Source organism: Micropterus dolomieu, linkage group LG02, assembly GCF_021292245.1.
Source record: "Micropterus dolomieu isolate WLL.071019.BEF.003 ecotype Adirondacks linkage group LG02, ASM2129224v1, whole genome shotgun sequence".
Taxonomy (NCBI): Eukaryota; Metazoa; Chordata; class Actinopteri; order Centrarchiformes; family Centrarchidae; genus Micropterus; species Micropterus dolomieu.
This window is the reverse complement of record NC_060151.1, coordinates 21,438,155-21,466,154: the sequence shown is the minus strand read 5'-3', so window position 1 is coordinate 21,466,154 and position 28,000 is coordinate 21,438,155. Positions and strand designations below refer to the sequence as shown.

Below are 28,000 nucleotides of genomic sequence, written 5' to 3'. Positions count from 1 at the left end.
AGGTGTAAGGAGAGAAATTTAATAGAAGGCAGTAAAAAAATGTAAATAAATAAAAAAATGTTTATCTAATTGGTAAAAAACAGTTTCCAGCCTTGTAAAATAACAAAAGCTCAGACATTTTAGTAGTTACAGTGTTAATGCTGCAGTTTGTTTACAATAGTGCAATATAATAGATACAGTAGATGGAAATAGCTACAATGAATATATAAACAGGGTGTTGGACACATATAAGACATTGACATTCTTTTTGACAGCAATTGAATTACAGTCAAAAGAGGACTTGTCTTACACCACACAGGGAAAATGTATTCAGTTATCAGACTGTACTGCAGGGTGAGTAAATGTCACAGTTTGAACATATTTGTGTGGGTGAGATGGCCTGGCCGACGGCAGTGCTTCTGTGATAAACATCTGATGTGCATTGCAGTGCATTACAAGAGAATTTCACAGTTTAAAAAATACATTTAAACATCCCATCCTGCCCTTTTCTGCTTCAATAATCCATTTCCTTTGAAAGCTGCAACCACAGTTCATTCTTGCTGGACTAGGACTGAGACCTGAGCTTGGACATAATGATCCCACCTACGCTCTATAATGAATTTATATAACGAGAGATAGGCAGATAAATGTGACAACTTTAGGAAGAAGGAATGTCAGTTATTTGGTCTGTCGATAACAAAGAAAACTCCCTGGGACTATTTAATAACCAAGTCTGGCAGTGACTACTACCAGGCATAGTTTAGAATATATCTCAAATTAAATAAGGCCACAACATAAAGCAGACAAACTACAAAAGCAAACACTCGAAGTAAAAGGAAAACAGAAACACTCATGCTCCCCCCCCAACCCCTAACCCGTTTGGATGCAGAATGTGTTTGGCAGCTCTAGTCCTGTAAAAACTTAAGTTAAAGCCAGATCAAGCTCAGAGAGATTACTGTGAGGAGACTACTTTTGAAAGCTTGGTTTAAAACATTGCCATGTCAGAGCCTCATTCCAAATAATGATGTTTAGAGTGCAGATAACTTTCCAGTATAAACAGCTGAGGTTTTCTCCAACAGAGGTGTGAGAGCGATGGTGAAGCGGAAGATGGTTCAGCAGGGAAAGAGGTGAGAAGTGTGTGTGTGTGTGTGTGTGTGTGTGTGTGTGTGTGTGTGTGTGTGTGTGTGTGTGTGTGTGTGTGTTTGCGAGTTTGGCAGTGGTGGTGGGATTAAGGCATGACTGGGTGGCCGGGGGGGTAGGTGGGTAAAATAACGAGCCAGACGAGGAAGAGGACGGTGCGCATGTGCTTGTGACAGTTGGTGTGCAATTCATTTGGGGGATGGGGAACAGACGGGATGAGATGTGGCTAATTTCTAAAGCTTGTTTTTCTGTGCTGTTATCCAGTTCGCTTCGCCTCAACAGTCGACTCTGCGGAGACTGGACCTACTGTAGGAGTTCCTGCGAGAGAAAAGCAAGATGATAAAGAATGTTAAACTTCAAGTATTTTGGTTTTATTTTGCTGAAAAGTGTATCCACAAAACCAAATCAATGAGTGTGATATTGAAACATTTATTTATTTATTTTAAATTGATTATCGATTAAAAGATATCTGACAAAGGGAGTGAAAGAGTTACCATTAAAGCTAATAATTATGTGGTGTTCCACTACAAGCCGGCATGACTTTGAATGCGTATCTGCTTTCAAAGAGTAAGAATGAGGAAAACTGCATCATTTTATTCAGTGTTGGTTATGTGCTCGCAGTTCCCAAGCAAGTGAGGTTTTGTCTCAATATAATGTTTTAACATCTATTTACATTTACTTTCATAAGTCTGGAAGAAACAAATACTTCTAAAATATACATTTGTCCTCAGTATTAAAGCATTGCTCTGACAGGTGTCGTTGACTGTAGCTCTGTTTTTAATTATGAACCAGCAGTCCTCAGACCCTCACATGCAAACACAGAGCTGATGCCAAGAGCAGATGAAAACAAAAAACATATGCTGATAGTTTCCATAGTCAAACAGGCCACAATACTTCAAGAACTGCACCAACTTTTTTTTGTAAATGAATGTAAAATCTTTTAAAGTCACTGAATCTTGTGCACTCCCATTCACTGGTGACAACCACAGAATGTATGAGTCTATGTCCTGGGGTATGATAAAGGTTTTATGTTGCTCTTGTGTTGGATAGATGGGGTTTGAGTAGCAGCATGAGCTCATTGTGTGCGTTTCTGTGTGTAGGCGTGTGTGTTTAATGTCTCAAGTTACCGTTGTGTTTGCGTAGTCTGAGCTGGAAGGGTCCTGTATAGCTGGGGGATTTTGCGGTTGATAAGAGGACCCAGGGCTTCTTTGAGTTTATTGTAGTTCCTCTCCAGCTCTCGGTGGTACTCCTTCTGATCTGGTCCAATCAGAGCTTTATTCTTCCTTAGGGCGTCCTCACACCTGCACGAAAAAAGAGCAGGGAAGACACACAGAGTTGGGATTTGTTTTTATTAGTTGCACAGCGGTCTGCGTCTGGGCCGTGGAGTGTGTCATCACCTCTTAGTGAAGTCTTTAAAGCAGAGGCGCAGTTTGTTGTGATGGCGAAACAGCTTTGGGTCATCAGGAATGTCGGAGAGAAAGACCTGCGCCACCTCCAGGGGGCCCTGTGAGGGGGAGAAACTGTTACATAACTGCTGAGGAATGTCTGTCACTAACCCAGACTTATCTGTATCTAAACAGGCACCTGGTTGACAGTAGTGCCCACACTGCCCTGCAGCACCATCTGCAGCATCTTGGAGTCTGCAGGGTCTTGGTTTGTAGCAAAGGCAAGCTCCTGAGTCTTCTTCTGCATGTCCTCAATAGCCACCTCCATGGGGACAAGAATGATCTGGAGAACCAAAGACAACAGAAATAACTTACTTGTCCCACCCCACTCACTTCATTCATAGCTGACCAAAGATCAATCCACAACAGACACCCACCTCCTCCTTGTGTATGACATTGATGCGTGTCTTGATGTAAGGGAAGGCATGAGACGTTGTTAGGATGGTTTTGCGTTTGTACTGCTCGTTCAAGTCGCCGTGGGCTCGGCCGTCCAGAGTGAAGGGAGTACAATACATGAAGGTACGCAGGTTGTAGTTCTTGTCAAAGTAAGTGATTCTTTCCTTCAGCTCGTATGTGTCGAAGAATGGTTCAACATAGGTGATCTGGAGGTAGGCCTGACATAAGCACAAATAGTACATAAGTACAATTACAACTTTTGCAAAAGCTGTGCTGATATATCATTCGTCACACACTGTATACACATGCCATGTTACCTTGTTGGGATCCAGTTTGTTTTTGTCCACTGGGTTTGAGTCCTTGATAATTTCAACCACATCATCCCCAAACCTCTCTGAGTAGAACTCCTGTGCACCAAAGAGATTCATCTTTAGAAATACCTTTCTCATAAATCACCAACGACACTTTTATTAGTATCATGACTGATTAACATGCCTCAAGTCTGTGGGAGATCTCAGCTAATTTGGTGATTGATGGCTCCTTGTAGACGAACTCCTGTTCATCCAGGTCTCCAAACTGGCAGCCATAGAAACCCACCCGAAAGTATGTCCCAAACATTCTCTAAACACTAAAGACGGGATAAAACAAGAGTGCAGTGAATTAAAATCAGCTGACTTGGAGGTTCTGTGACCTAAATATAACATAATACATATTGGCTTTTCTAGCAGCCTAGGATAGTTTAAAAAGGTAAAAACAGCTGAAATTAGAGAAATAAGTCATGTTTAATGTAGTAACGCTGCAAGTCTATCAATTTCCTCTGTTTAAAATTATATTTGGGCAGTTTGTAGTCTCATTACATGATGTTTTTGTTTAGATTCGGCACCTTGTGGTTTGTTTTTCCAATCTTTTATTCTTAAAAGAGGTGCTCATCAAGGCTAAACAGATGAAAAGGCTAAAATTACTTGACTGATAATAAGTAAGAAGAGCAGTTGAAGGACAAAGGGAAAATATATATTTAGGCTGGAATGGAAACTGTTTTGTAACAGTGATTCAACTCAACTATGTCAAAGTTTAATATCACTCACCAGTAACATGCCATTCACACACGAGGGGAAACAGGGAAGAAAGAAAACATTGTCAATACAAAATAAAAGGAACTGTTGAATTAGTTTTACCTTAAATGTAATATACTTGATATGACAAATGATCTTGTTACCTCCCATCCTGAACTCTGGAAAATTTGGGGAGAAAAAGGAAAGACACAGATAAGGAGGAATCCAGAATAAAGCCAGTTTTCTCACCAACACAAACAGCCCAGTTAATATCTGGTGAGTTCAGGATCAAACTGTCAACTCACTTGGTTGTAAACTTTGTTGAAGGCATCCTGCAGCTTCCCGTGGACAGTAGCGAGCTTTTTGAAGTCTCTGTTGGCTTCATGAATCGGCAGCAGAATCTTGTACACTTCATTTATGGCTTCGTACATGGCAGCCTGGAGTTACAGCACAATGGAAAGCCAGTTTTACACATATACCACCCGATCACGTCACACTCCCTCAGCCATGTTAATGCTGTAACCTTGTGTGCGTTGTTGACATGCAGTCTGTCACCATGTGGTTAGAGAATAGGAGTCGTACCATGTTAAATGAGGCAGCTGCTTGCTCCAGGAGGCCCACTAGGCCAGACTCGCTGAAGTACTTCCCAGCACAAATCCCTTCCTCCTCTGGAGACAGGACGTCATCGGATACAGCTGACTCTTCCAACACGTTGGATGAAATATTCTGTGGAAAAAAAAAAAAGAGAAGTCAGAACAAACTAAATCTTTGTTTGCTTGTTTCAACAATCGCAAGCTTGAGTCTTGGTGCTCCAATTTTGGGACAAACCTCCTATCTCATGCTGCCATACTGCTTCCCACATGTATTGTTTGTGAGTAGAATGAGGCGCCAAATTAAACAGCATGCACCTACCTGAAATGTGACACAACCAATTGGCAGGTAGCGGCAATCCTCCAGCATGTTCAGGTATTCTGCCACCAATGCTGCGCTGTGGACCAGACAGTGGGCAGCTTCAGCATGGTTTCCTCTCTCGCAGTGTTTTCCTGCCATGTTCTGGAGCCACGTCAGACGCAGGTCAGGGGAGTTCTGGTAGCCCTTTGCAATCCTGAATAGAAAAGGAAAAGAGAATATTAGTGATTTAAGCTGTGACACTTCATTAGTGTATGCAGGCCTTATCAATGTGCATGACTGTACCTGTACATTAGGTCAATGAGCATCTCTGGATCCTGCTGATGCTCTTTCATCTTAACAGTGTCAGTAAGAATCATGTGCAGGTTGAACACAAGATCCTGGACCTGCAGTTTAAAACGTGCAGCACAGCACATTAGATACGGCTTATCCATTCAATCAGCTCCAGATGGGACTTTGTACAGAGGCTGTTACATACCTGCTCTGGGAAGGGCGTGTCGCGCAGCTCCAGGTCCTCTTCGGCGTATGTCAGGATCGTCTTGAGTGAGTGACGAAGATGCTCCTCATTGAAGTTTTGTGACGTTCCCACCAATGATGACAGCGACATGGTTACCTGCATCTTTACTCGAGCAAAGTTCTGGTGCAAGGGCAAAATTAGGACAGATTATGCCAATGTGTCACAATATTAATATTGCATCTATTCCTCACCATCCTGCATGTTACTTGTAGATCAATTTTGTTTTACTGGCCCTGGTTCTTACCAGAACATCAAATTACAAATGACGTGCAATGCAAAAACAGTGTTCAGACTTACATTTCCAATCTCAAAGTTCTGCCTCATGAGCAGGTACAGAGAGGCGGAGGCGTGACTTCTAACAGAGCCGACACTACTGCTGCAGTGACGCAGGAGACGCAGGCACAGGTCTGCACAAAGCTCTGTGTCCTCTTCAAACAGCATTTCTGGAAACTACACACACACAAACACGCTCTCCACTTTGTATACTTCATTCATAGAACATATTTGATGTTTGTTTCCCCTAAAAAGTGTTAAAATAAGTCACTAGGTTAATGTGTGAGACAGTGATTACAAGTAAGGAGAAAAATATACATGTGTGGAGTTACTGTGACAATATTTCAAGCTACATTAATATTAGTTGTATTAGAGACATTTCACTTAGGTACCTTGAAGACCAGAGCCCTTTGTGTAGTGAAGCAGTGCTGCAAGAAGAGGGCGCTCTGGTTTCCTGCCATGCTGTGGAGGAGCACTCTCAGAACTCCACCCAGAACACTTTCTTTTAGCTCTGATGCCACCACAGTCTGACAGAGGACAGACAGAAAACCACAACAAATTACAGCAAGCTACATAAAATCAACAGCAATGTGTGTGAACAACTGGCAAAAAGGTTTGTTTTCCATTGCTTTACCTTGACAATAATTTCCAGCGTGTCCAGTACTATCAGAGAGGCCTCAGTTGCTAAGTTTCCATCTACCACGGACTCCTGCTCCACCTCAGCTTTAGTCCTGTAAGAGGTGTTATTTCACAATCATCAGTATCACATTTAAGCATTATTTAGATGAAGAGACAGCATATTATATGTTCATGATATAAATTCTAATCTACAAATACATTTATCAGCATTTTTCTGTTTAAGTTGCTCACATCAGGCAACTTTTGGCAACAGATTGTTTTTAGCTGGCATTGATGTAATTACTGTAAAGAACGTACTTGTCGACTCTGTCTGTATTTTGCCTCCAGTGAGTGACATTCTTCCTCCACCTAACATTCTCCTGGCTTCCATAGGGACTCCTTTCTGGAAGAGTAAACAAATAACAATTTCTATGAACATGAACTTATAAACACCTCAAACAAAACAGCAACTCTCTCACACTCACACACTCAAACACACACACACACACACACACACACACACTACTGTGCCTTCAGGCAACTTACCTCTGCAGCGGCGGACCATCTCCTGACGGGCCCCGATGGTGCCCAGTATGGCCTCCTCCAGTCGGGCTTTCATGTCCTGTGACTTTTTAAACGTCAGGCTGTTGATCCTCTCCAGTGTCTTCTTCCCCTACAACAGCCATCAACATTGACAGGCCACAAACAAACAACAACAAAAGAGTTTAGGGGGAAAACAAGATTATCAAGAAACCAAAACATATTTGGGCATGTTACAAACCTCCAAAAAAAATACGGATTTAACAGCGTAAAAAGAACTAAAAAAGTTAACTGGTCAGTTACATCCCACTTTGGATAAACTACAGCATGCTACACTACTGATAATCAAGAGTGGTAACTTTCTTGAAACAACTACTGACACATCTGTAATGATGTACTGTCACTCTGACATTTCCAAATTAAGCATCCATAAATTGGTTTTGACTCCTATCGGGTGTATGTGTGATGAAGGACTCTTAAAGCAGTGACAATGTCTGGATATTGTACCTTGTATTCAAAGCAGGAGACACACAGATGCAGCAGATCCAGCAGGCGGTTGATTTGCAGTACAGACAAATCAGACACCCATCGCTCCAGGAGAGCTGCATCTGCATTCTTCAGCACCCACAGGAAACACACCAGCAGAGTCCTGCTGCACTCAGCAGACAGAGAGCTGGACTGGCGCCCAGTCTGGTGAAGGCAAACACACAAAATCAGTGCCAGTCTTTTAATGTGCTTCAGTATCAAAATGGCTGTATACAGGGAGCTATACAGAGAGCCACCTACAGGCTAAGAGGAGCAGCTGTACTTCAGAAATGAAGAACAACATGAGAAGAATGCAAATGCTTTTTGAATGTGTTTTTGTGGGGTTACAGAAAGGGCAGAGTGATCGTCTGTCAAACTGAGGCAGCAGCCTCCCACACAGAGGCAGATCTGTGACCTGTCAGTCTGCAGGGCCCCGGGGGAACAGCCTGACCCTTGCCGTTATCACTCACCACTGTGGGCAATGCGAACGGGTTGGCTTTGACATGTGGCAAAGGGGAGCCGGCAATCGCCATAGCAACAGACTGACTGATAGTGTTGCCGCTGTCTGAGTCAGCATCGTCGGCGTGGGCTGAGGCATGGCGGACCCAAGCAGGCGAGGAGTCTACAAAGAAATAGGAAAAGCACTCTCAGGTACAATAATACAGGAAAGAAAACCATTTTGCAAATAAAATAAACGTGCGGAGGATAACAATAATAGTGGGTTGAAAATATGTTCTGCTGACCAGAGAAGTCATGGAGCTGATGCAATGACTCCATGACGATGGGAATGAGGGGCAGGTAGAGCTGAGCGATGTGGGCTCTGACCTGTGGGTCAGTGTAGCGAGGGTCTGCATCATGGCTACACAGCAGGGAGTGAACAGCACTAATGGCCTTTTTATGAAGGAAGAAAACCCTGTGAGTAAAAAAAAATATATCAGTATTATTCTTGTGTTTAGCACTGCAAACATGTACTTTATGTTATTCGGTATTTCATTTTAAAGTTCAAACTCTTATGATACCTATAGGGAATATGAATGACAATTGTGATTCTTGTATAACTATTAAGAGCCTACCCTTCTCCTTCAGGATCAAGGATGAGAGAGAGCTCAGTTAGCAGCAGGCCAGACAGGAAGTGCTGCTGGCGAAAAGGGACGGAGAGTTCAAACATGGTGGCCACACCCTGGTCTTGCACCATACTGGAAAACGCTGAACTCTGTGGATACAACAAAAGACGAGAGTACGAAGATGAGATAAAAGGACAGAAAAATAAGAAAATATTTTGCCACCTGCTCCAGTACCTGTGAAGTGGTGGAGGAGGTGGAGGGGGAGGGGGAGGCTGGAGGGCTGAGAGTGGAGCACGGCAGGTTGAGGATGACGTAGTGCTCGTGGCTGCTGACAATACGAATAAAGTCCATCCTCAGGGCATTCAGAGAGCTGGGGTTCTGCGCTGTGTGAAGCTTGTTGGCAATCTGTTTAACACACAAGTTTGTTTGAAAGAGTAAAAGCTGTTATTTGTTAAAGATACATGGGAGCATTGGGATTTAAGGTGTTTGATCTTAATGAAAAACGGGGAGGGGAGCAAAAGGCACCTGTTTGTAGTAGGAGCGGATGAGGTTGAACACAAATCCCCGGTCCATCAGAGACAGAAGGTCATTCAGGAAGAAGGCCAGACTGCTATTCAACCTCTCCACAAGCTCCACATCCTAAAAGAGAAAGATATTCATAAGGAGAGAGAGGGGGGAAAGGAATGGGCAAGAAAGGGAGTAAATATGATTAGATAAAAGGGAAGATATGATATCAAAAGAAAAAATATATATTATGACTTTCTTTGGTCACTGTACATTGGATTATTAAATCTATGATACAGATTATGAGCAAGAATTTGATACCAGATAGGCAAATTTCTATTTGACAAAAACTGACTAAAAGCACCACTGGCTCATTATTCAATACTTTTGTGATATCAAATGTATAGCTTTGTGGGCTGTGCACCTTGTGGTAGCGACTGGCAATGTCTGCACTGATGGCACACACAAGTGCAGCGATGTCATCCACAAAGCGGTCTGGGAACCGCTGACGCCTGGGAATGTCTAATTTTGAGGTTAGGAATAAGTGATGGGCCATGCTCTTTGTCTGGAGGAGAGGGAAAATCAGAAAAAATAGTCACTTAATCAAAATGTTGCCTTTTCTGCTATAATAATGGTTCCTACAATATGTGTTTGGAGGCTTGTGTTCATAGTATTCTCATTAGAAAGTGGTGTCAAAGTATATACACAAAGGCATACTCACCATAAGCTGGAAGAAGAACCAGGCCTGCTGCAGTGCTGCTTCCCTCACTGCGCTGGTGCTGACCACCCACTGCAATGCCAGCTCCTCATGAAGCAGCTACATACGAACCAACACAAACTCATTTCACCTTACACGAGGAAACCATTTTAGAAACTAGATGAGCTATTGAGATTAAAGTGGTGTGTGTTTGTTGTCACAAGATTTAAGATATGAGCTGTACCTGTGGTTTGTAAAGATAATACTGCAATTTTGATAGTTATTCAGTCCCTAATTCAGCATAAAAGACCTCAAAATAAACTTTATTAAAATTATTTAATATTATTTTATTTATTTAAGTTAGCACAAATAAACACATGAATCAGTACTTCTGCCACAGATTTAGTCCTGAAATCTTCAGACAAACCTAGACAGTAGAATGAATGTCAATGTATCAACAAACACATTTTCACACCAACTTACAGAAGAACACAACTTTTAAAATGATGAATGTTAATGACACTGAAAGTTGATGAATATTAGGACATCAAAATTTGTTAGTTTGTTATGAAGAATGCCATTTTTACAGTGTATTAAAGTAGATGTCAGTTTTACCTTCTTGGTAATCTGCCTTGTGGGAACTGAAAACAAGGCCACGCTGTCCAGGAAGGCAGACATGCGATTGCTGCTGAGGTCGTTTGCCTGACATGGAGTGACGGTGAGGTGAACAAAGAGATGAGGACAAAGTGATGTGAAAATGGATGAATGGAAATAGATGGGTGGCCTGACAACTCTCTCTCTCTACGAACTCTGATGAGATTGTGTCTCTCAAACACAACAAATAGCGTCTGTTACATGGCGGTGAGAGGATGAATTGTGAAAGATGGACAAGGTGTAGTCATGAATAAAAAGGTGTGACAGGTACGACATGGCTAGCCGGGTGACAAGCAGACAGAAGCAGATACAGATCCCAAAAGAGTTAATCAGAGATGGTTCAGGATGGGGTGGTAAGGAGGTGAAGGTGAGGAGGAGGAGGAGGAGGAGGGATATGGCACCTGCTTGAGCTCACAGCTGGAGTTGGGATTCCGGCGTAGCACAGATCTGGAGCCCCCAGGAGCATAAGCAGAGTTTACCCAGGAGTGGGAGCGGTCAATGCCCTACCATAAGCCACCAGACACACACAGACACACACACACACACAAAACACATACAAAAACACACATAGTGTGGCAAGAGGCAAGGGCACAGTGAGTAAAGGGAATGTAATTACCATACAGGATTATTTCAAGGATAAAACTCGGTAGAAACAAAAGTAAGGGGTGTGGAGAAAAGTGAAGCTGAAGGGGAGAAAAAAGGAAGGGCTGGGGGTACTGTATGAAACACAAGGGACAGAGGCACAAAGCATTATTGCACTGTTGAGATAAGCAACATCATTAACTGTTGGCACAGAGTTTTCAGTCAACCTGAGCTTCAAGTCAATCTAGTGTGAAGAGTCGAGACAAAATAAATGACTGATAGTGGATAAACAAAAAGTGGGATTAGGGCACAAGGGGATAAATGGGGTATAACAAGATGGGTATTCATTATTAACCAATAAGACCTTTAATGCTAGAAAGATAACATATGAGACAATTTGCAAATTAATAAATTGCAAATTAAACAACAAATGCCTACGAGAACACACACATTAGAGCCAATACATTGGTGCATCATTTTAAGTTCTAAAACTGAATATAAAGTATTTAGCTACTTTCATGACTTTCAAAATTACAAAGGCTTTTCCTGAACATCCAAATACACTAACAAAAGCAATAGTCTCATAGCTCTAATAAAAATGACTCATTTCAAAAGATAGACGCAACTCACCTTGCTCCCCATGATCCTCTGCACCTCTTCGTCAGGAGAAACTGGCGTGCTCGCCAAGTCTGGGTTGGAGTTGCTGATACTCTTGGAGCGGGACAGGTGCAGGCTGCTCGGGCGGGCTGTTGCTCTCGATAAGGTGGCGTACTGCATAGGCATCTCGTAGCCGTGCGTGCCAGCTACTCATTGAGATGGATGAATAGAGGTGTCACATGGGGGATATTAGCAAGTCAGCAGCAATGTGCCCAATAAAATGACTGCAGGCAGTTTTTCTGCTTCTCAGATACAGACGGTAAAGTTCAGACTAGCGACTCACCTGTAGGTGGTGGAGCGGGTTCAGCGGTTGGCAGGCGGAAGCAGTACTGGATGTAGGATGCCAGCAGGTTGTTGCGGCCGTGCTGGTCCTGATTTCCCTCCAAATTCTTGTGGATCTGGTTGACCAATAAAGCTATAGTTTCGAAGGCAGTCCGGCCGAGGTTCACTGTAAATAAATTAAGTGTGAGAGCAGCAAGAAGCAAAGCTTAAAGTGGTTTTCAAACCTGTGTTTTTTAGTCCGGTTAAATCTGACTGAGTTTGTTTTCCGCCTTGGAGCAGATCCGTTTGGGCAGGTGTGAACACAGTAATTGCACTAAAAAGAAACCGAACCAAGGGAAAAATAGGTTTTGGCACTGAACATTTACTAAATTTACTTGTAAAATTACTCATCAAGTGATTCAGACCAGACAATACAAACTATAGGTGTGAAAACATCCTAACACTATGGTCGAGCAAAAAAAGCATAATCGTAGAGTGTAATTTTAAATTGCCATAATTTATGCTTCACACATTAGACATAAGCCATAAACATTAACACAAATGTATGCATTTATAAATAGGTATATTGGCACCTATCATATCTGCTGTCCTGTCTTGTGTGTCACTGAAGTTGGAAATTAGAAAGATTTAAATGTACAGTGTGATAATAAAGTACATTTCTATAGCCCAAATAATAAAGAACAGTAATTATTAATCATCATCACATTATATACTCAAATTATCAATTTTAGCCTTAATTTCAAAAAGTGCACTTGAAATCTCAAGTAGTATACTTGTCCAATAGCTTACCAATTTGGCCCGCAATGACCGGTGGGTAGACGATCAGCTGAATAAGCTTGTTCAGCAGCTGGTGCAGAAACCTGACACAGGTATCCAGCAGAGCCCCTTTCAGAGCAGCCATGCTGGCCTTCAGCTCCCCCTCCATGTTTGCCTCTGTAATGATGACGTCCTTCAGGCGGAAGGGGAAGGAGTACTCCTCCAGAACATACACAAGAGTGAAGAACTTATCCAAGTGGGGGTCCTAGAATGAATATTAAGTATCACTTGAGCTGGGTAAATCTTAAACTAGCAGCAATTTTGCAATAAAATTGAGTTAATACGGTTGAAAAGCCAATAGACAACATTGAGGGTCTCTTTGATTTAGTGAATGTAAAGTGTTCTGACATTTAATGCGTACACCGCTGATAGTATATGCAGGCCTACGAACCAGTAATAAAGTAGTACACTGTAAAAACAACTTCTGGGTTGTTGGTATCTTAATTTTCGTAATATTAGTAATGTTAGTTTTATTTTCTTTCCAGAAAAAGAAGGCCACTGACATTCACGATAGATGAAAACAATGGATGCTATTAGTAATAATGAATTACAATTTCAGAGCCAAAAGAGTTTTTAATGTTGGGAGGGAAAAGGAAAGGCAGAAGCTACAATAAATAAAGCATATTTGTGTACCTGTGTGTGAACCGACGAGGCCGCTGTCACCTCAACATTGAACACTCCTTTGTGATTATCCACCCACTTCATGCCCGGGAGCTGAACCTGCAACATAGTGACATCCAACTCTTTTTACACACAGTCACATCACAAAGGAGCAGGTAATGACAGGCAAACTGATATTTCATACAATCTCAGTGAAGGGTTTCAATACAATCTTTAAACACACTCACGTCAGGGGTGAGCACAGAGTAGCTAGGCGGAGGCTTTTCCACTGAGACAGGCAAACTGAAGGAGCCGGTGCGTAGTCTGCCATGCTGCATCAGAGGTATCCACTACAGGCAGAAAACGAGAGACACACGATCTTTCACCGATGGCAAGACAAAAGACGGAGCTATCAAACAAGCAAGTGTGTGGGTGTAAGTATTAAATGTGGGTCAGCAGGAGTGTACTCACAGTGTAGCCCACAGGGGTCTCCAGAGGAGTGTTCTGTTTGTGCTGGCAGCTGATGTGGTAGAAGGTGAACAGCAGATGGTGGTTGTCTGTCAGATTGGCGGGAATCTTCATCTTTATCTCCTCATAGAACTCAGGACACCTTTCAAGCAAGAGTTACACACAATGTTTAAGGAAGACACTGTGAAATAAGAGAAGTTGGACAGACTCCAGTGGAAGGTCAATAGCGAGGGGGTACAACAGGTGAGCCTTACTTGTTATGATAGATGATAGGAGTGTACGCCTCTTTCATGAACTCGGAACAACTTGACTTCCCAAAGATGACCTGGTCAAACGGCAAAGAATAAATATGATTGTTCCTTAACCAATAGGGGGAACCTTTTTGACATAACTATCATGAATGCAGTCAACAATTTAAAGAATGTCACCGTCAATATATTTTCATTTCTATCTACAACCCTGGTTCTTTGAAAATTAATAGCACTTTTGCAGCGTTTATATCTGATTTGAGTTTAAAAGTCATGAAAGCCAAAAAAACTAAACCTTGAAGATACCCTCCAGACATGCGTTAAAAGATATAATACTTGGAATAATGATTAGCGCGTGATCATTTTTTTCACACACAAAAAACACTTGATTCCTTCATTTTATGAATCCATGAATGTATGAAATATTGTTCACTTAAAATGTTAAACTACTACAGACACCCTCCTAGTGATAAACTCAATGACAAAAAAATGTTTTTACAGTGGAGAGGAAAGAAAAGTTCATTGCAATCATTTATGTACTTCTTAACTAATCAAAACTGTCCAAAAAGCTAATAGGCATATTAATAATATTTACTTCTGTTATCTGCATTGATAAAATGAAGACATATTTACACAGGGCAATAACTTTAACATTCTGAGTATCGAACAACTGTTGACTTGAAAGGTTGCTGTAAAGACTGCAACCCCCCAAAAATATATTTAACAATGTTTTGGCAAAATTGAGTCTTTTGAATGTACTAAGCATGTGGACAACAGAGGAAGTGGATTGTGTTGGAGACATAACAGCTTTCAGAAGTTTATATGGATGTTTTTGATACCATTTCTGCTTTGACTTGCCACCCCAAAAATATGCAAACTACAAGTTTTAGCCTTTCAAGTTTACTGGGGTAAAGTGTTTGATACTCAAATGTTAGATTTTGGGTGTATCACTTTAGGGAAGCATGCCATACTGTTTTTTCAGCCATTTGATATTCAGTAAACAAAATTAAATCAGAGTTATAACATGAAAGATTTAACCCACTAAATGTAACTAGACTTTCCTTTCCTCAGGGCAAAAAACCCTGCCCCTTTGAATAAGTTCACTCTTAGAAGAATACAGCATATCGTATTTCACTGCCTCAAGAAGTTCTTTGTTACAGGAATTTCATATTCTTTAGAACATCGCAGTCATGTCACTTGTTTATCCTTGACTGTGACTCACCGGCAAAGCTTGACTGGGGTCCTCTGCTGCCATGAACTGAACCTTCACAGCAATGTTCCTCACTGAGCCCTGACGACTGTTGAAGTTCAAACTTTGTGGATAAACATAAAGCAAGTTCCTGAAAGGCAAAATAACACAAAGCAGAGAATAAGAAAGAGGAAAGATGACAAGGACCGAAAAAAAAGCCAAAGCCTTTATTGATAATTGTTGGTTTGTTAATTGTAGTAATAGTATATATACTTCATAACAACCACAATCATAACATGGTAGTCGTGGGGAGGTGGTTTTACACCACGGTTTCAGCTTGATATCACACATCGCTCTGCATCAGAGTTTCAGAGAGCACATGGGAAGAGTGTGATCCAGTACTGTATTTGCAAGGTGTAGGTCACCTTTCTCCTATCCAACTCAAACATTAGAGGCAACTGTTGTTCATATTTTGAAACAGCTGATTTTATCCACTTGTCTAAAGGCAATGACGTGCCACAAAATCCCATATCTTTAAAATAAAATAAAATAATACTTACTGAGCAGATTGAGATACTGCTCATACATTTCTTGTGACAAACGCAAGAGTGCTACATACATTGTTATGCATGTCTAAATGAGAAAATGAGTTTAGGGGTTAAACTTCAAGGCAAGGTCACTGAGACTAAGGCCACGGAGAAGACCTGTCATTGAACCACAGTTTAGCTAATGTTTTACCATGGTATTGCATGTACATATCCAATATAAGGCACTCTGACCACTCTCAAAACTCATCATCCACTGGATTCGGTCTGATGATGCTAACTTCTGCACAGCTGTAACAGACAAATACATATTTTATAGTCTTCCTTCCCATTTGCGATATTTTACATCAATCAAACTGTCTCATTAACTTGCTGAATTGTTGGAAAAGAAACAAAAATCTTTGAACAACTGAGTGAAACAGACACTAGACTACAGCGAGTTTGCAAGCGACTGGTATCATGAAGATAATCTGGGGCCTCTGCCTGCTTTGTTTGGCCGGTGGTTTAAGAGCAGTCCATGCAGGTCCGGTCAGGACTGGCAAGATGGAAGACAAAGCTGCACCACAGGAAGAAGTCAACGTGCTCATGTTTGGTGTGATACAGTTCAGCGAATCCCTCAACTATGTTTATGAAACCACTGAGGCAAAGATAGCGAGAATCAGCCGGGCTTTGAAGAGCCATGAGGGGACTCTTCAAACGCTGGGGAGGCAGACTGAGCAGGCGGCAGAGGTGGAGAAACACATGAAAGAAGTTATACAGTTGCTACAGGTAAGAGAACACACAAATATGTAAACAACGAATTCCCTGCATGCTGTTGAATAGTTGTGTTGTTACAAGAGAGATAACCACTGAGAATTATAATCAAACTGCAGATCTTAAAGGCAACACATGCAGGAGCAGAGGAAGATAGAGGTAGTAGTCTAGTATCCAATGTCCCCATCACATTACACTACTGTGATTCTCAGAAACAACTGCTGAAGAGACATAAAGCAGATCTTTGCTGATTTGCAACAAATGTTAAACAACGCAACAATGTCTACGCTATGTCTACATTAAACCCTATGTAACTATTCATGCTTAGGAAGCTCACTCTTACGTTTCTATAGGACCCATGATCAGCATATGATCCCTCAATTTTTTGCTGATGTTTATGGATGAATCCAACTCTTATCTGAGATAAGAGAGTGAGAGTGTCATTAGAAAGCTGCATGCCACGGTGGGGCATGCGGCTGCCAGCTGCACTGGGATCAATGTTGAGGGAAGAGGATAATATGGGCAGATGCTCTTTTTGACAGGCCCAGATGGCCAAGCAACAGACTCAGACCAAGATGACTAAAGACTGGCTGGCCAGGATGGAGCAGGAAGAGGTGGAGCTAAAAACAAAAGTGAAGAGGTTGGAGGTGTATCTCAACAACTTCGTACCCATCAACATGAAAGAGCTGCAGGTAACCAGAAGCCGAAAACCTCTCTCTAGTTACAATTTATAGATGGAAGAAACAACCCTACTTCAAGGTTTGGTCTGTCAACACTAGCCTGCCAATAGTGACTTTTGATTAAAAGGCACTAGGCAACTTTCCATTTTTGAATGCCAGTTGCTGATTTATTGACATATTAAGTAAATACGTTACTTAAACTATATTCCTGTTTTTAGGAGAGAGCAGAGGAGCACTCTAATATCTTAAAAGGGCTACAGCATTTGACTCAATTCCAAAAAGAGAATATTGAGACCCAGAATGAGCAGCTCTCCAAATTGCTGAGGATGGTAAGTCACTTGTTTAAAATGTTTGATCAACATTTGAACTTTGGATGTCTTCATTTAGATAAATGTACTGTTTTATTTCCTTCTTCCAGAGTGAAGCTATGACATAGCTGTTTAAAGATTCATCTCTGAGTTCTCTCACTTCATCCAGATCTAAACTCTGTAACATCACTGCACTCCCTTCCAACCCTGCTATGTATGCTATGGATGTACCGTATATCCAGAAAATATTTTTTGTTAGTACTCTTGTGATTATGTCCTTGGTGTTGCAACTCGTGTTATTAAAAAGAGCCATTCAAATTAATTTGTTAACTTATTAAAGATTTTATGTCACCAAACAGTATCTTGAGTTATTTATACACACATATACAGGAAAACTCAAAGATATGTGCTTGTTTTTGTATTTATATATTTTACAAAATAATGACATCAATATTTATGCGTTTCAATTTGACATTCAGAACCTGTTGTCCTATTTGCTTCAGCAGAAAAACTGAATATCTAAACAAACACAGTAAGCCATGCATGCAGCAAAGGGTGAATGTTTATTTGTTCTAAAGGTCAACTTGCAGTGTGTGTTTGTGACAGGTGCACTCTCACCTGTACGTGGTGTGCGGTGTGTATACGTAGCGAGCAGGGAATTCCAGCACCTCTTTGGTTGGGCGAACACGCAGGTCCGGGTAAGGCTTCACATGAAGCAGCTCTGGTGACAGACAGTAATGAGGCGAGTCCGGAGCTGGAGAGATGTCAATCTTCAACTGGGCTGAGGGACAAAATAAGTCATGGATACACAACAAGACAGAAAAACTCTTAATCCCCCATAAACCTTTTTATATGAATTCAGACAATTTCAAATAAATATCTTGACTATGTGGGCATTTCACGTTTACCTGTGACAGGCCTCAGTCGTCGCAGAACAGAAGACGGTCTGCGCATGTCAGCCAGAAACTTGTAAAGGTCCTCATCACTCAGTCTGTCCCCCTCCTTCATGTACACATGAACAGAAAAGCTAAACGTTTCATTTTGTTCCCAGGTTAATGGCCAAGTATTATTAATGCAGCTTAACTTGTGTCGTATTATCTTGTCTCAAAACTCAAATCACTAATGAACTAATTCTGTTATTTAATTATTAGAACTAGTTCTGTCACTACATTGACAATACCCTGCTTTATAATTATCATATCAATCATTGGTAAATGGCCACATTACATCACACGTCAGAGTCAGGATAACTGTAACAACGTCAACTACTAAATGAGCATTACCACTAGAAAGACTCTGACCTGTTTGAAGAAGTTGGTGACAGTCAGTGTTGCTGGACGGAAAGTGGCAAAGTTACACATGTCATCCCCAACACTCATCCGCTCAAAGCCCTTTTTCTTTCTCTCATTCCATGTTCCATGACCTTTTCGCTCTGGCAGGAAGAAAAACCACATAATATTAGGGAGGCATGTGCATGACTGTTTCTTATGCAATACTTCTGTCCCTAGTTGAATGTTCTGTCTACGTAGATGTGTGACCCTGTATCAAATTGCGGACGTGTTTGAAGACAGCAGTACCAGAGTCAGAGTCCGGGTCCGACCGATCCAGACCTCCAACACTACTGACGATGTTGAGAAGGTGAATGGCCGTCCAGGCGAAAGGCATGCGAAAACGGCCAAGACGACAACATGACTGCTCTGCCTGCAGACGCAGCTTCTCCAGCTTCTCCTTGTGCTTAAAGCGGGACAAAGGGTAGAAATGATAGGATAAAAAAAAAACATCAAAAGATAAAGAACGGTTAAAATATCTGCAGGGGCCAACAGAGCTGACCTGCTAAAGAGCATGGTAAATATTGCAGCTACACAGACAGAATTGAGTAATGCTTGTGACTAGACAGTAAAAGGGTGCCACACGCATGCTGGCTGTCGTCCCTGAGCATTGCAACAGTTTAAAATACATTTTTGGCTCCATTACCTTGGAGGAATCTGATTCTTTCATGACCATGTAGGGTTCACAGCATTCTCCAATGTCTCCTTGTTGAAGGACTTTCTCAAGCTGAAATACATGCACACTGTTGTTAACACATTAAAGCACTTGTTTTTTCTCACATACTAAAATGTGAACTTGACTTGCATGTTGTATTCAAATCAAAAGTATGTTTAAGTATGCTTCAAAAGCCAAATCAAAAGGGAAAGAGAACTTCTGTATCAGCCAATAAGAAATAATTATTTTACACTATTAAAATTAAGTCAGATTATTCTGTGTAAAAGTGGGTTTTCTCAGTACCTTAATGACCAAGAAAATATCGGCGGAAGGGTACGTGATGGAGAAAATGGCAGAACGGGCCAGTGTGGAAATGGCTATGTGAGGTGTGTGGGATTTTAGTAGCCCTTTCATCTGATCCGAGTTCAGGTCAAAGTAGAAATTCTCCGAGATCTGTTGGAGGGAAGATTGAGATAAGCGGGAAGCAGCAGAGGGAGGGGAAGTAAAGACGATAATGGAAAAGCACGTCAAAGGATTTTAATTCAGTTTGGACTCTGTGATCTAAACCGCAAGACCACTTAGACCTTTTTGAGACAAGGGAAATTCAATTAGCTAAGCGTGAGCTCAGCATTACGTAAGTGGTTTTACAGAGAGAAAGTCATTGGAAGAATACTCATTGTACCAAAAACAGAGATCTACTGGAACAAGAAGAATACCTTTTTCTTTTCCTTGACGTCATATAGGGCAAGTGTTCCAAATATTGGCTCAATTTCTATTTCAAACCTGAAAGACATACAAAGTTAAATATGGAGAGCATCGCAGGACTTTCCAATAATGAATTAAAGCGTGAAGACATTAAATGTCAGTTATATACCAAATGTTACCCACTTCAGAGACAGACACTTGACCATGATCCTCTGGCCACAGTGTTCCTTGGGCACCTCAATGACGGAGCATCTCTCTACCGCTTCATCCTGCCACACAGACAACAAAGCCATGTACAACACACACACACACACACACCCCAGCATAACATTTACATAGATGTCATGGCAACGTAGCAGCAGAGAAAGTCACAGTGTGTACACAGATATAAAGAAAGAAGGATAGAGCGAGAAAATGAGAACACAGAGAAAAGAAAGCAAAATATTCTCTAGAAGTGGGTTTGGTATTCACCTTATCGAAACATTTAATAAGGTTATTCTGAACAAATGGTAACTACATTGACCAACATTTCCAACTGAGTGTTCTGCTGGTTGCAGTTTTAAGTAGTGGTAAGGCTGCAATCAATCTGTGTGGCCGGTGCTGTAAACTCTGTAAACTTACTTTGTTCAGCTTAGAGCTGGAAATCACAAATCAATTAGTTCAGTTGTGTTCTAGGATTTGTAGTCACTATGCAGTCTGTTCACTTTATTTCCTAGCTAAGAGGTTGCATTACCATTCAAATGCACTTATGTATGTGCGTCAGTAGTTGAACGCATCATTGTTCAAAGGCACGTCAGTTTGTACAACACTAAGTGCAAGCATCACTGTTCATATGGCTGCAATGTTCTGTGCTGTTGCTACTCAAGCTGTCACATTCACTTCAGTACAAAACCATACAAGCGCTCTACATAAGGATAATAACTCAGCCTATTATTTACGACGAAGTTATCACATTACGATTGTTTCTCTCGCTGTCTTTTAATAAACGAGGAAGTAATGTACTGTGTATCACAACTGAGCTGATAAGAGCGCTCTCAGTCATCAGTGTGGCGAGCTCCACTGCTACATGCTACTGTTTGTTCAGTGACAATTGCTGTAAACGCAAAAGTTGGTCTTTAATTGGTATCAAACAAACCATTGTTGTTTCTAAATACAATGAGAAGAGCATCTCATCTCATCTCATCTAATGCCACAAATTATTTCCTGTTTGAATGAAGTGTGTTTTATAGTGATCTCCAAGGTAAAATTACTGTTTTTCGCAATGTAGCCTGGTGGGCTATAGTGCACACTTGTTCTGGTCTGAGATGCTGGTGCTCTAGTGAGACATTTATTGGCAATGAATGTTGCTCACGGCTACTTTAAGACACTGTATAATTTAATTTAAACCAATGATCAATAGCATGAAGAATACTTATTTATATGATAAACCTGTTCCACAACAGAGGCAGATACAGGGTGGTTTAATATGAACCTCATCAGGGGGAGGGTACAGGCCCAGGAGGTCACTATGGCGCCCCTGCAGGCGTGCTTCAGTGTTGCGGTGATCCATGTCCTCTGCTGCTGTACGTTCCAGCACAGACGGCAGGAGAGCGTCTGGGGAGGAGTTCTTTAGGTCAAAAATACTGGAGGCCCAACTGCCCCGAGGAGTCTCATCAAGGCTGACTGAACGCCGCTTTGCGTCATCCTGAAGCACAGAAGAGTGAGACAGAGAGGTGAGATCATACGGGGTTTTTTCATTCCAGGCAAAGAGTTCACTGCAGATGTTTCAGTAAGAAAAGGAGATTCCATTTCCCATTTAATATGACTCATATGGAGACTGTTGGAGACTAATGGATAGTAGACATGGTATATCCATTTATCCATTACTCTTTCTCCATATGATCAACTCGCTGAGCAGATTACAACTCCTACTGTCTTCTCCATCATAATGACACACATGCTTCATTGGGTGGCTATTCTCTCCATCTCTTTATCCAGGTATTACACGAAAGGAGTGTGATAAATCTTCTATGTTTTTACTCCTGGCGACACTTTATGTACACTAGGTCAATAAAATGTGTTTAATGAACCTAAAATAACTGAACCGAGATAACAAGATAACAAGTCCTTTGAACATCACCATCAGCTACCTGGTCGTCCTGGCGCTCAGAAGCTGCAGCCTCGTCCAGTTCAAAGGTCTGTTTGACCAGCCCTCGCTGCCTCTCCCTCTGGCGCTCAGAGTTGTGAGGGGTATATATGGTGCTGTAGCGCTGATATCTATGAGAAGAAAAAAGAATAAATAACACATTGTGTCAGTAATAATGTAACTGTCAATCACATGAACAGTGAAAAGGGAAAGTGGTGCACATTATTAAACAGTAGATGAAACCAACACATTTCCTCTCCCAACTCATCACATACGGACACCTCGGGCAAGAACTCTTGTCGCCGCTTTTTAATGCCCTGGGTCTTTAGCATTGTTTTTGGACGTGTAGGGCTCGTTCAAACAATAAATATGCAACATCCGGTAAGATTTTCAAAATAAAATCAGTAGTTAACAAGAAACGTCACATTTCATTAGGTTTAAGTATAAATCACAATTTGGCTTACAACATTACGTCACTTAAGTCACATAAGTTAAGTAAGTTAACTTGCGTAACTTAAATTAAAACATTAATTGTTGACTTTTTGTTTCACACAGGACATGATCTCCTGATCTCCTGTGTGAAAGTCCAGTTTCTGGCCCACCGGTGCACCCCAACCTCCTCCTTCTTCAGACTTTTCTGTTAAATATCACACACCTACCTGTGGCGTTGAAATACAATGCCCAGTGCGTTGAACTACGACACCAAGGGGCTCCCCAGTGCATTACAAACTGATGCCAAGGGGCCTTGACTTTGCATCTATATGTGGCAATTTGGGAGTGGGAACAGGTTAATGAAACACGTAGGTTAATTCAACTGGTACCACAACTAACACCACTTACTTTCTTTGAATGATGAGCCAATCATCTGTGTAGACTGCCAAGGCATCTCTCACTCTGGGATCCAGTGAGCTACATTGAAAAACACATTATCAATTGAGCAAAACATGCTTTTAATAAGTACGTTCATTCAGGAATAGTGCTGTTTGTCCTACATTAAAGTAATATCAATCCCTGTGTGTGCATGTGTCCTGTAATGTAAAGACCACAGAGGGTTGTGTGTGTTACAGAATGAGGGCTGTGTTAGCTTTTCGCAGTTGGACTCACTCCTCCTCCTCGGGCAGTGGGGGTTCCAGTGTAATGCACTCTTTGTCCAGGTGGAGGAGCTCTAGGTCATCCTCGGGGAACTCAAAAAGCTGTCTGAGGGGACCGGACTCCACCCCAGGTGCGTGGCTGCTCACATACTCCTCATAGTCCACCGGCTCCACCACCTCCGTCAGGGGCAACTGTCAATCAACATTTGACTATTAAGTACAAAAAATGATGACATGGCCAAAATGATCAGAAGGACTTCTGACAGCAGAATAAGACATACTGATACAGTAATTTTGACATTTTAATATGATACAAAACACAGGAAATGAATGATAAATTGTAATCAAAAACATTTATGAGCACTTCTCACTAAACAGTGTCATAAATTGCACATTATACATGAACATGTTCCCAAGATACTAAAGGATAAGATTAATGTTGTATTTGTTAGTCGTTAGTTGATAACATTTCAGTTTTGGTTCTCAATTTTTCTTGAAGCACTTACCTTCCTTTGTCCACTACTGATAGAAGCCACTTACTGTATGTAAAACCACTAAGAGTTATAGATTATAGTTTAATACATTGTCTCAGCAATATTAACCTTAAACCCATTTTCGTTGGGTTCTTTTGCTTTAGCACCTGTAGACTGAGTGAAAAGTATTTCACAACCTACAGTTGAAGTCGGAAGTTTACTGTACTTAGACTGAAGTCAAAAATAAACTTTTTAACCTCTCCACAGATTTCATGTGAACAAATCAGCCATGGCCTCAGCAAAAACAAAAACAAAAAACTGTGAAACTAAACAAGTCTGGTTCATCCTGAAGGTACAACGCAATGCGAACACACAGCGGTCATACCGCTCAGGAAAGAGACAGGTTTTGACTCCTAGAGATGAACATACTTTGGTGCAAAAAGTGCAAATCCATCCCAGAACAACAGCAAAGAACCTTTTAAAGCTGCTGGAGGAAACAGATACAAAATGATCAATATCCACAATAAAATGAGTCATCTCGAAATAACCAGAAATGCTGCTCAACAAGGAAAAAGCCACTGCTCCAAAACTGCCATTAAAAAAAGCCAAACTAAGGTTTTCAACTGCACATGGGGACAAATATCTTGCTTTTTGGACAATTGTCCTCTGGAGTGATAAAACATAAATTTAACTGTTTGGCCGTAATGACCATTGTTATTTTTGGAGGAAAAAAGGTGATGCTTGCAAGACAAATCCCGACCGTGATGCAAGGCCGTGGCAGCATCATGTCATGGGGTGCTTTGCTGCATGTGCATATATTGAAGCAACACATATAGACATCAGTCAGGAAGTTAAAGCTTAGTCGCAAATGAGTCTTCCAAATGGACAATGATCCAAAGCATACTTCCAAAGTTGTGGCAAAATGGCATAAGGGCTGCAAAATCAAGTTATTGGAGTGGCCTTCGCAACGCCCAGAACTTAATCCATATGAAAATATGTGGGCAGAACTGAAAAAGCATGTGCGAGCGAGGATGATTACAAACCTGACTCACCGGTTCCGTCAGGACGAATTGGCCAAAATTACAGCAACTTATTGTGAGAAGCTTGTGGAAGGCTACCCAAAAAGTCTGACCCAAGTTAAACTATTTAAAGGCTATGTTACCAAATACTAACTCAGTGTATGTAAACGTCTGACCCCATGAAAGAAATAAAAGATGAAATAAATCATTCTCACTATTATTCTGACATTTCACATTCTTAAAATATTGTAGGTAACATAGGTGACCTAAGACATGTCAAGAAATATGAAAAACTGAGTTTAAGTGTATTTGGCTATGTAAACATCCAACTTCGACTGTATGTCTGCTTTCTCAGTGGTTTCTGGTTCACAGCGATATCCATACATCCTTGTAACATGACAACAGACATTTTCCAAAACACAGCATCTTATATAACTACCTATTATTCTATTTTTGGGTGAGCATCTGTGAAGAAACCTTGCATGGCTCAAACAACACAGGCGAGCAAGAGCAGGTATATTATGTTTCCAAACCATCTCCCTTTACGCCTGCTGTCAACACTAGTTAAAACTACACCCATCTGTGTTCTTTGCATCTAAACGCACCTAATTCACAGAGTCACACCCATCAACTTACGGCCTAATCGCTAATTGGAGCTTTAAACCTGCTGGCTTGAAACTCTAGCAGGTTAAACATAGGGTGACTCACAGGGTGGTGTGCGCCTCCTCGTTTCTTGGGCAGCTGAGGAGAGCCATAGTCTCTGGATACCTGTTTTCTGACCTCTGCAGCTACCGTCCTGAGCAAGAGAAGGATATAAAAGATCTGTCAGCAAGTCAAGCAAAACATCCTGTTAATGGTCAAGATGTGTGCTGTTCAAGTTAAATAAAATATACAATAATTAATTTGGGTGCATGCATAAATCTCATTATCATGCCAATGTTTGCATACTCCACTTAGTAAGAAACTGATGTAAGGTCCTAGAACTAAAACCACTGTCAAAGAAACTAGGCACAGTTGAATGATCTTATAATACTAAAGGAATCTGCATTAACAAACAAAACAGAGTGATCTTTATTTATATTTTCCAGATTGTGTTAAAACTCTGTTAGAGAAGTTCCAGGTCTATTTGCACTTGATTGGCTCAACCTCTAAGTTTCAGAGATGTCCAATACAATCTGCAAAGCCCTCTTCCTATCACAGAGTTTTCAGCTTCTGGTATTAGTAACGATGCTGAAGGCCAGCAGCTGTTCTGAACAGAGACTCTAGCGGATCTCACACGGAGGTGGCAATCTGGCTCCAGGGAGCAGGCACAGAGCCAGAGCTCTGTCCCTGGCCTTTATGGACTAACGGCAAATGGGAGGCTTAAAAAGAGACAAAGCAGGAAAAAAAACAATCCTCTCACAGAGACAGCAAGCAGCTGCTCCTCTAGAACCACAAAATGTCTGTTTCTCTCATATACACAGCTGCAAAGGCTTCAACATTCCCCAAGCCATGGTCCTCATGATTACATAGCTACGGTTCATGCTTAATTCCATCAATACACACGGACTGTAAGGCAGAGTAGAAGACCTATGACCTCTACTCCCATCTCCAAGATGTAGCTAGAAGTTTTAACTTCCTGCTGATGACTTAGCCTTCTTGGAAACCAGCCAATTTGCATTTTTACACTTTATGAGCACTATATCTTCAAAAGATGTGGAAACCGTTGCTGCAGAACTGTACACCTCAATATAAAACAGGAAAAAGGAAAGCTATCGACTGCAAAGGCAATAGCCAGAACACCCTTCCCACCCTTCCTGCATCCGGCACTAAACAATAGTCTAGGTCCCACTTAGGAGGACATACAGCACTTGGGGAATGCAGTGGTAGACGGTTCATGAAGCCAGTATCTCTACAGGATATGTTATTGATGATCAACAGACATATAAACAAAAGTGACAGGCTAGTAGTAGTGCAATACACAAATCAAAATAAGTCCACCTTGGTCCAAAGTTTATAATGACCACTGTACAGATATGACTTCAGCAAGGTTTTAACTGCGGTGAGAAAATATTCTCTTGCAAGTCAGTTGGTATTATTCTGGTTAAGAATCAGCAGGTTTGTTTTTTCTGGTATTGGTAGGCTAAGCTGTTTCTTGAAGAAGTACACAACGAAATTAACTTTGAAAACAGGATGATTTGGCATTAAAAAAGCACAGCCCCGGACAAAATCAAGGTGTGTATTATGTGAAAATATCTATTGTAGCAAACACGGAGGGGCAATTTGTATTTAATATAATAAGACTTACTAAATTTCAAGTCAATGCAGTACTCTACCTCTCTAAGAAGAGAAAACCTGTTCACAACATGTGGAAACAGGTTGCTACAGTAATGCTGCGAGGCGTTCACACGACACAAGAACAAAACATACTGATGATTAATTACTTGGTACCATTTTTGATATATGTAAAGCACGTGCATCGCTGTTACTACGTTTTAATACTCCCAAATGGCATATCTCAGTCATTAGATTAGCTCTCGGCTTGACAACGTTATCCCTAAGTAGCTCAATCATTGTTGATGACGAAGCTAGGATAGCATATATAAAAACAAGATTTAAAACTCTTCAAAGTGTCATAGATCATTCATGGATGCTCAGACTGCTTCAATAAACATATATTAAATGCCAGGGAGGTTCCAGTTGTGTTAGTACTGAGCGATTTATGGTCAGTGGTACCTTACAAATCCTAGCATACTGGCTATATGTGCCGTCTGTCCAGCAGGTCACTCTCGAGCACTGCCAGCGGCACAACTGTAACGTTGGCTGTTAAACAATAACTTCTGTTACTGTCTCACCGGTTGATTTTATGAGCAAATGCTCTCCTGTCGCTCGCTGTAGATGTCATTTCTTATCCCCATGTAAAGAAGCTCTTCGAAGTCAAACTACTCTCCTCCTCCTCAGACTGAGCTTTCGCTATATGTCCCGTCTTGTGCGGGGATGCGGACTCCCAGACCGCTTCCTTCTCCACGCTGGGACTGGGCATGGGTCCCTCCTTGTTCCTCCTAGCGGCCGGGAGCTGAACCGTGACCGTTAGCATCAAGTCAGCCATGACACACGCACTACATCCTGTGAAACTTCAAAATAAAATAAGGCTAGCTCGCTTTATCACAAATTCTCTATTAAG

At 41.3% G+C, this 28,000-nt stretch overlaps 1 protein-coding gene across 3 annotated transcripts; it reads right to left on the bottom strand.

The window, feature by feature from the left end:
* Positions 1-5: 5 nt before the first annotated feature.
* Positions 6-27,889, bottom strand: LOC123958929 (dedicator of cytokinesis protein 7-like). 3 transcript variants are annotated; one of them, XM_046032682.1, is made up of 50 exons: positions 27,672-27,889; positions 25,546-25,633; positions 23,359-23,537; positions 23,095-23,163; positions 22,259-22,385; positions 21,601-21,813; positions 20,313-20,398; positions 20,141-20,207; positions 19,728-19,877; positions 19,416-19,496; positions 19,019-19,175; positions 18,743-18,873; positions 18,350-18,443; positions 18,060-18,222; positions 15,189-15,306; positions 13,973-14,043; positions 13,722-13,860; positions 13,499-13,600; positions 13,284-13,370; positions 12,624-12,855; positions 11,836-12,000; positions 11,526-11,698; positions 10,715-10,816; positions 10,275-10,361; positions 9,684-9,779; positions 9,387-9,527; positions 8,984-9,097; positions 8,693-8,863; positions 8,468-8,607; positions 8,138-8,307; positions 7,865-8,016; positions 7,377-7,559; positions 6,876-7,002; positions 6,648-6,732; positions 6,346-6,442; positions 6,104-6,238; positions 5,736-5,888; positions 5,400-5,558; positions 5,207-5,307; positions 4,925-5,117; positions 4,595-4,738; positions 4,318-4,449; positions 4,177-4,191; positions 3,456-3,581; positions 3,278-3,367; positions 2,942-3,178; positions 2,704-2,847; positions 2,517-2,623; positions 2,247-2,420; positions 6-1,437 (listed from the first exon to the last, which is right to left on the bottom strand). In XM_046032682.1, exons 1-50 carry the CDS (start codon positions 27,719-27,721, stop codon positions 1,395-1,397), a joined length of 6,360 nt encoding a protein of 2,119 aa, XP_045888638.1. In that variant the 5' UTR covers positions 27,722-27,889; the 3' UTR covers positions 6-1,394. The 3 variants fall into 3 exon arrangements, with proteins under 3 accessions (XP_045888638.1, XP_045888649.1, XP_045888659.1); XM_046032693.1 differs by lacking the exon at positions 10,275-10,361; XM_046032703.1 differs by lacking the exon at positions 10,715-10,816.
* Between the last annotated feature and the right edge of the window lie 111 nt (positions 27,890-28,000).

What these genes read in the sequence shown, in the direction of transcription:
- LOC123958929 (XM_046032682.1), bottom strand. Translation starts at nt 27,721, where the DNA reads ATGACATCTACAGCGAGCGACAGGAGAGCATTTGCTCATAAAATCAAC. An exon ending in ACTCTGTGCTCACCCCTGAC is followed by an intron (nt 13,371 to 13,498) that starts GTGAGTGTGTTT and finishes ACTATGTTGCAG; the next exon opens with GTTCAGCTCCCGGGCATGAA. An exon ending in TTTAAAGACTTCACTAAGAG is followed by an intron (nt 2,421 to 2,516) that starts GTGATGACACAC and finishes TTTTTCGTGCAG; the next exon opens with GTGTGAGGACGCCCTAAGGA.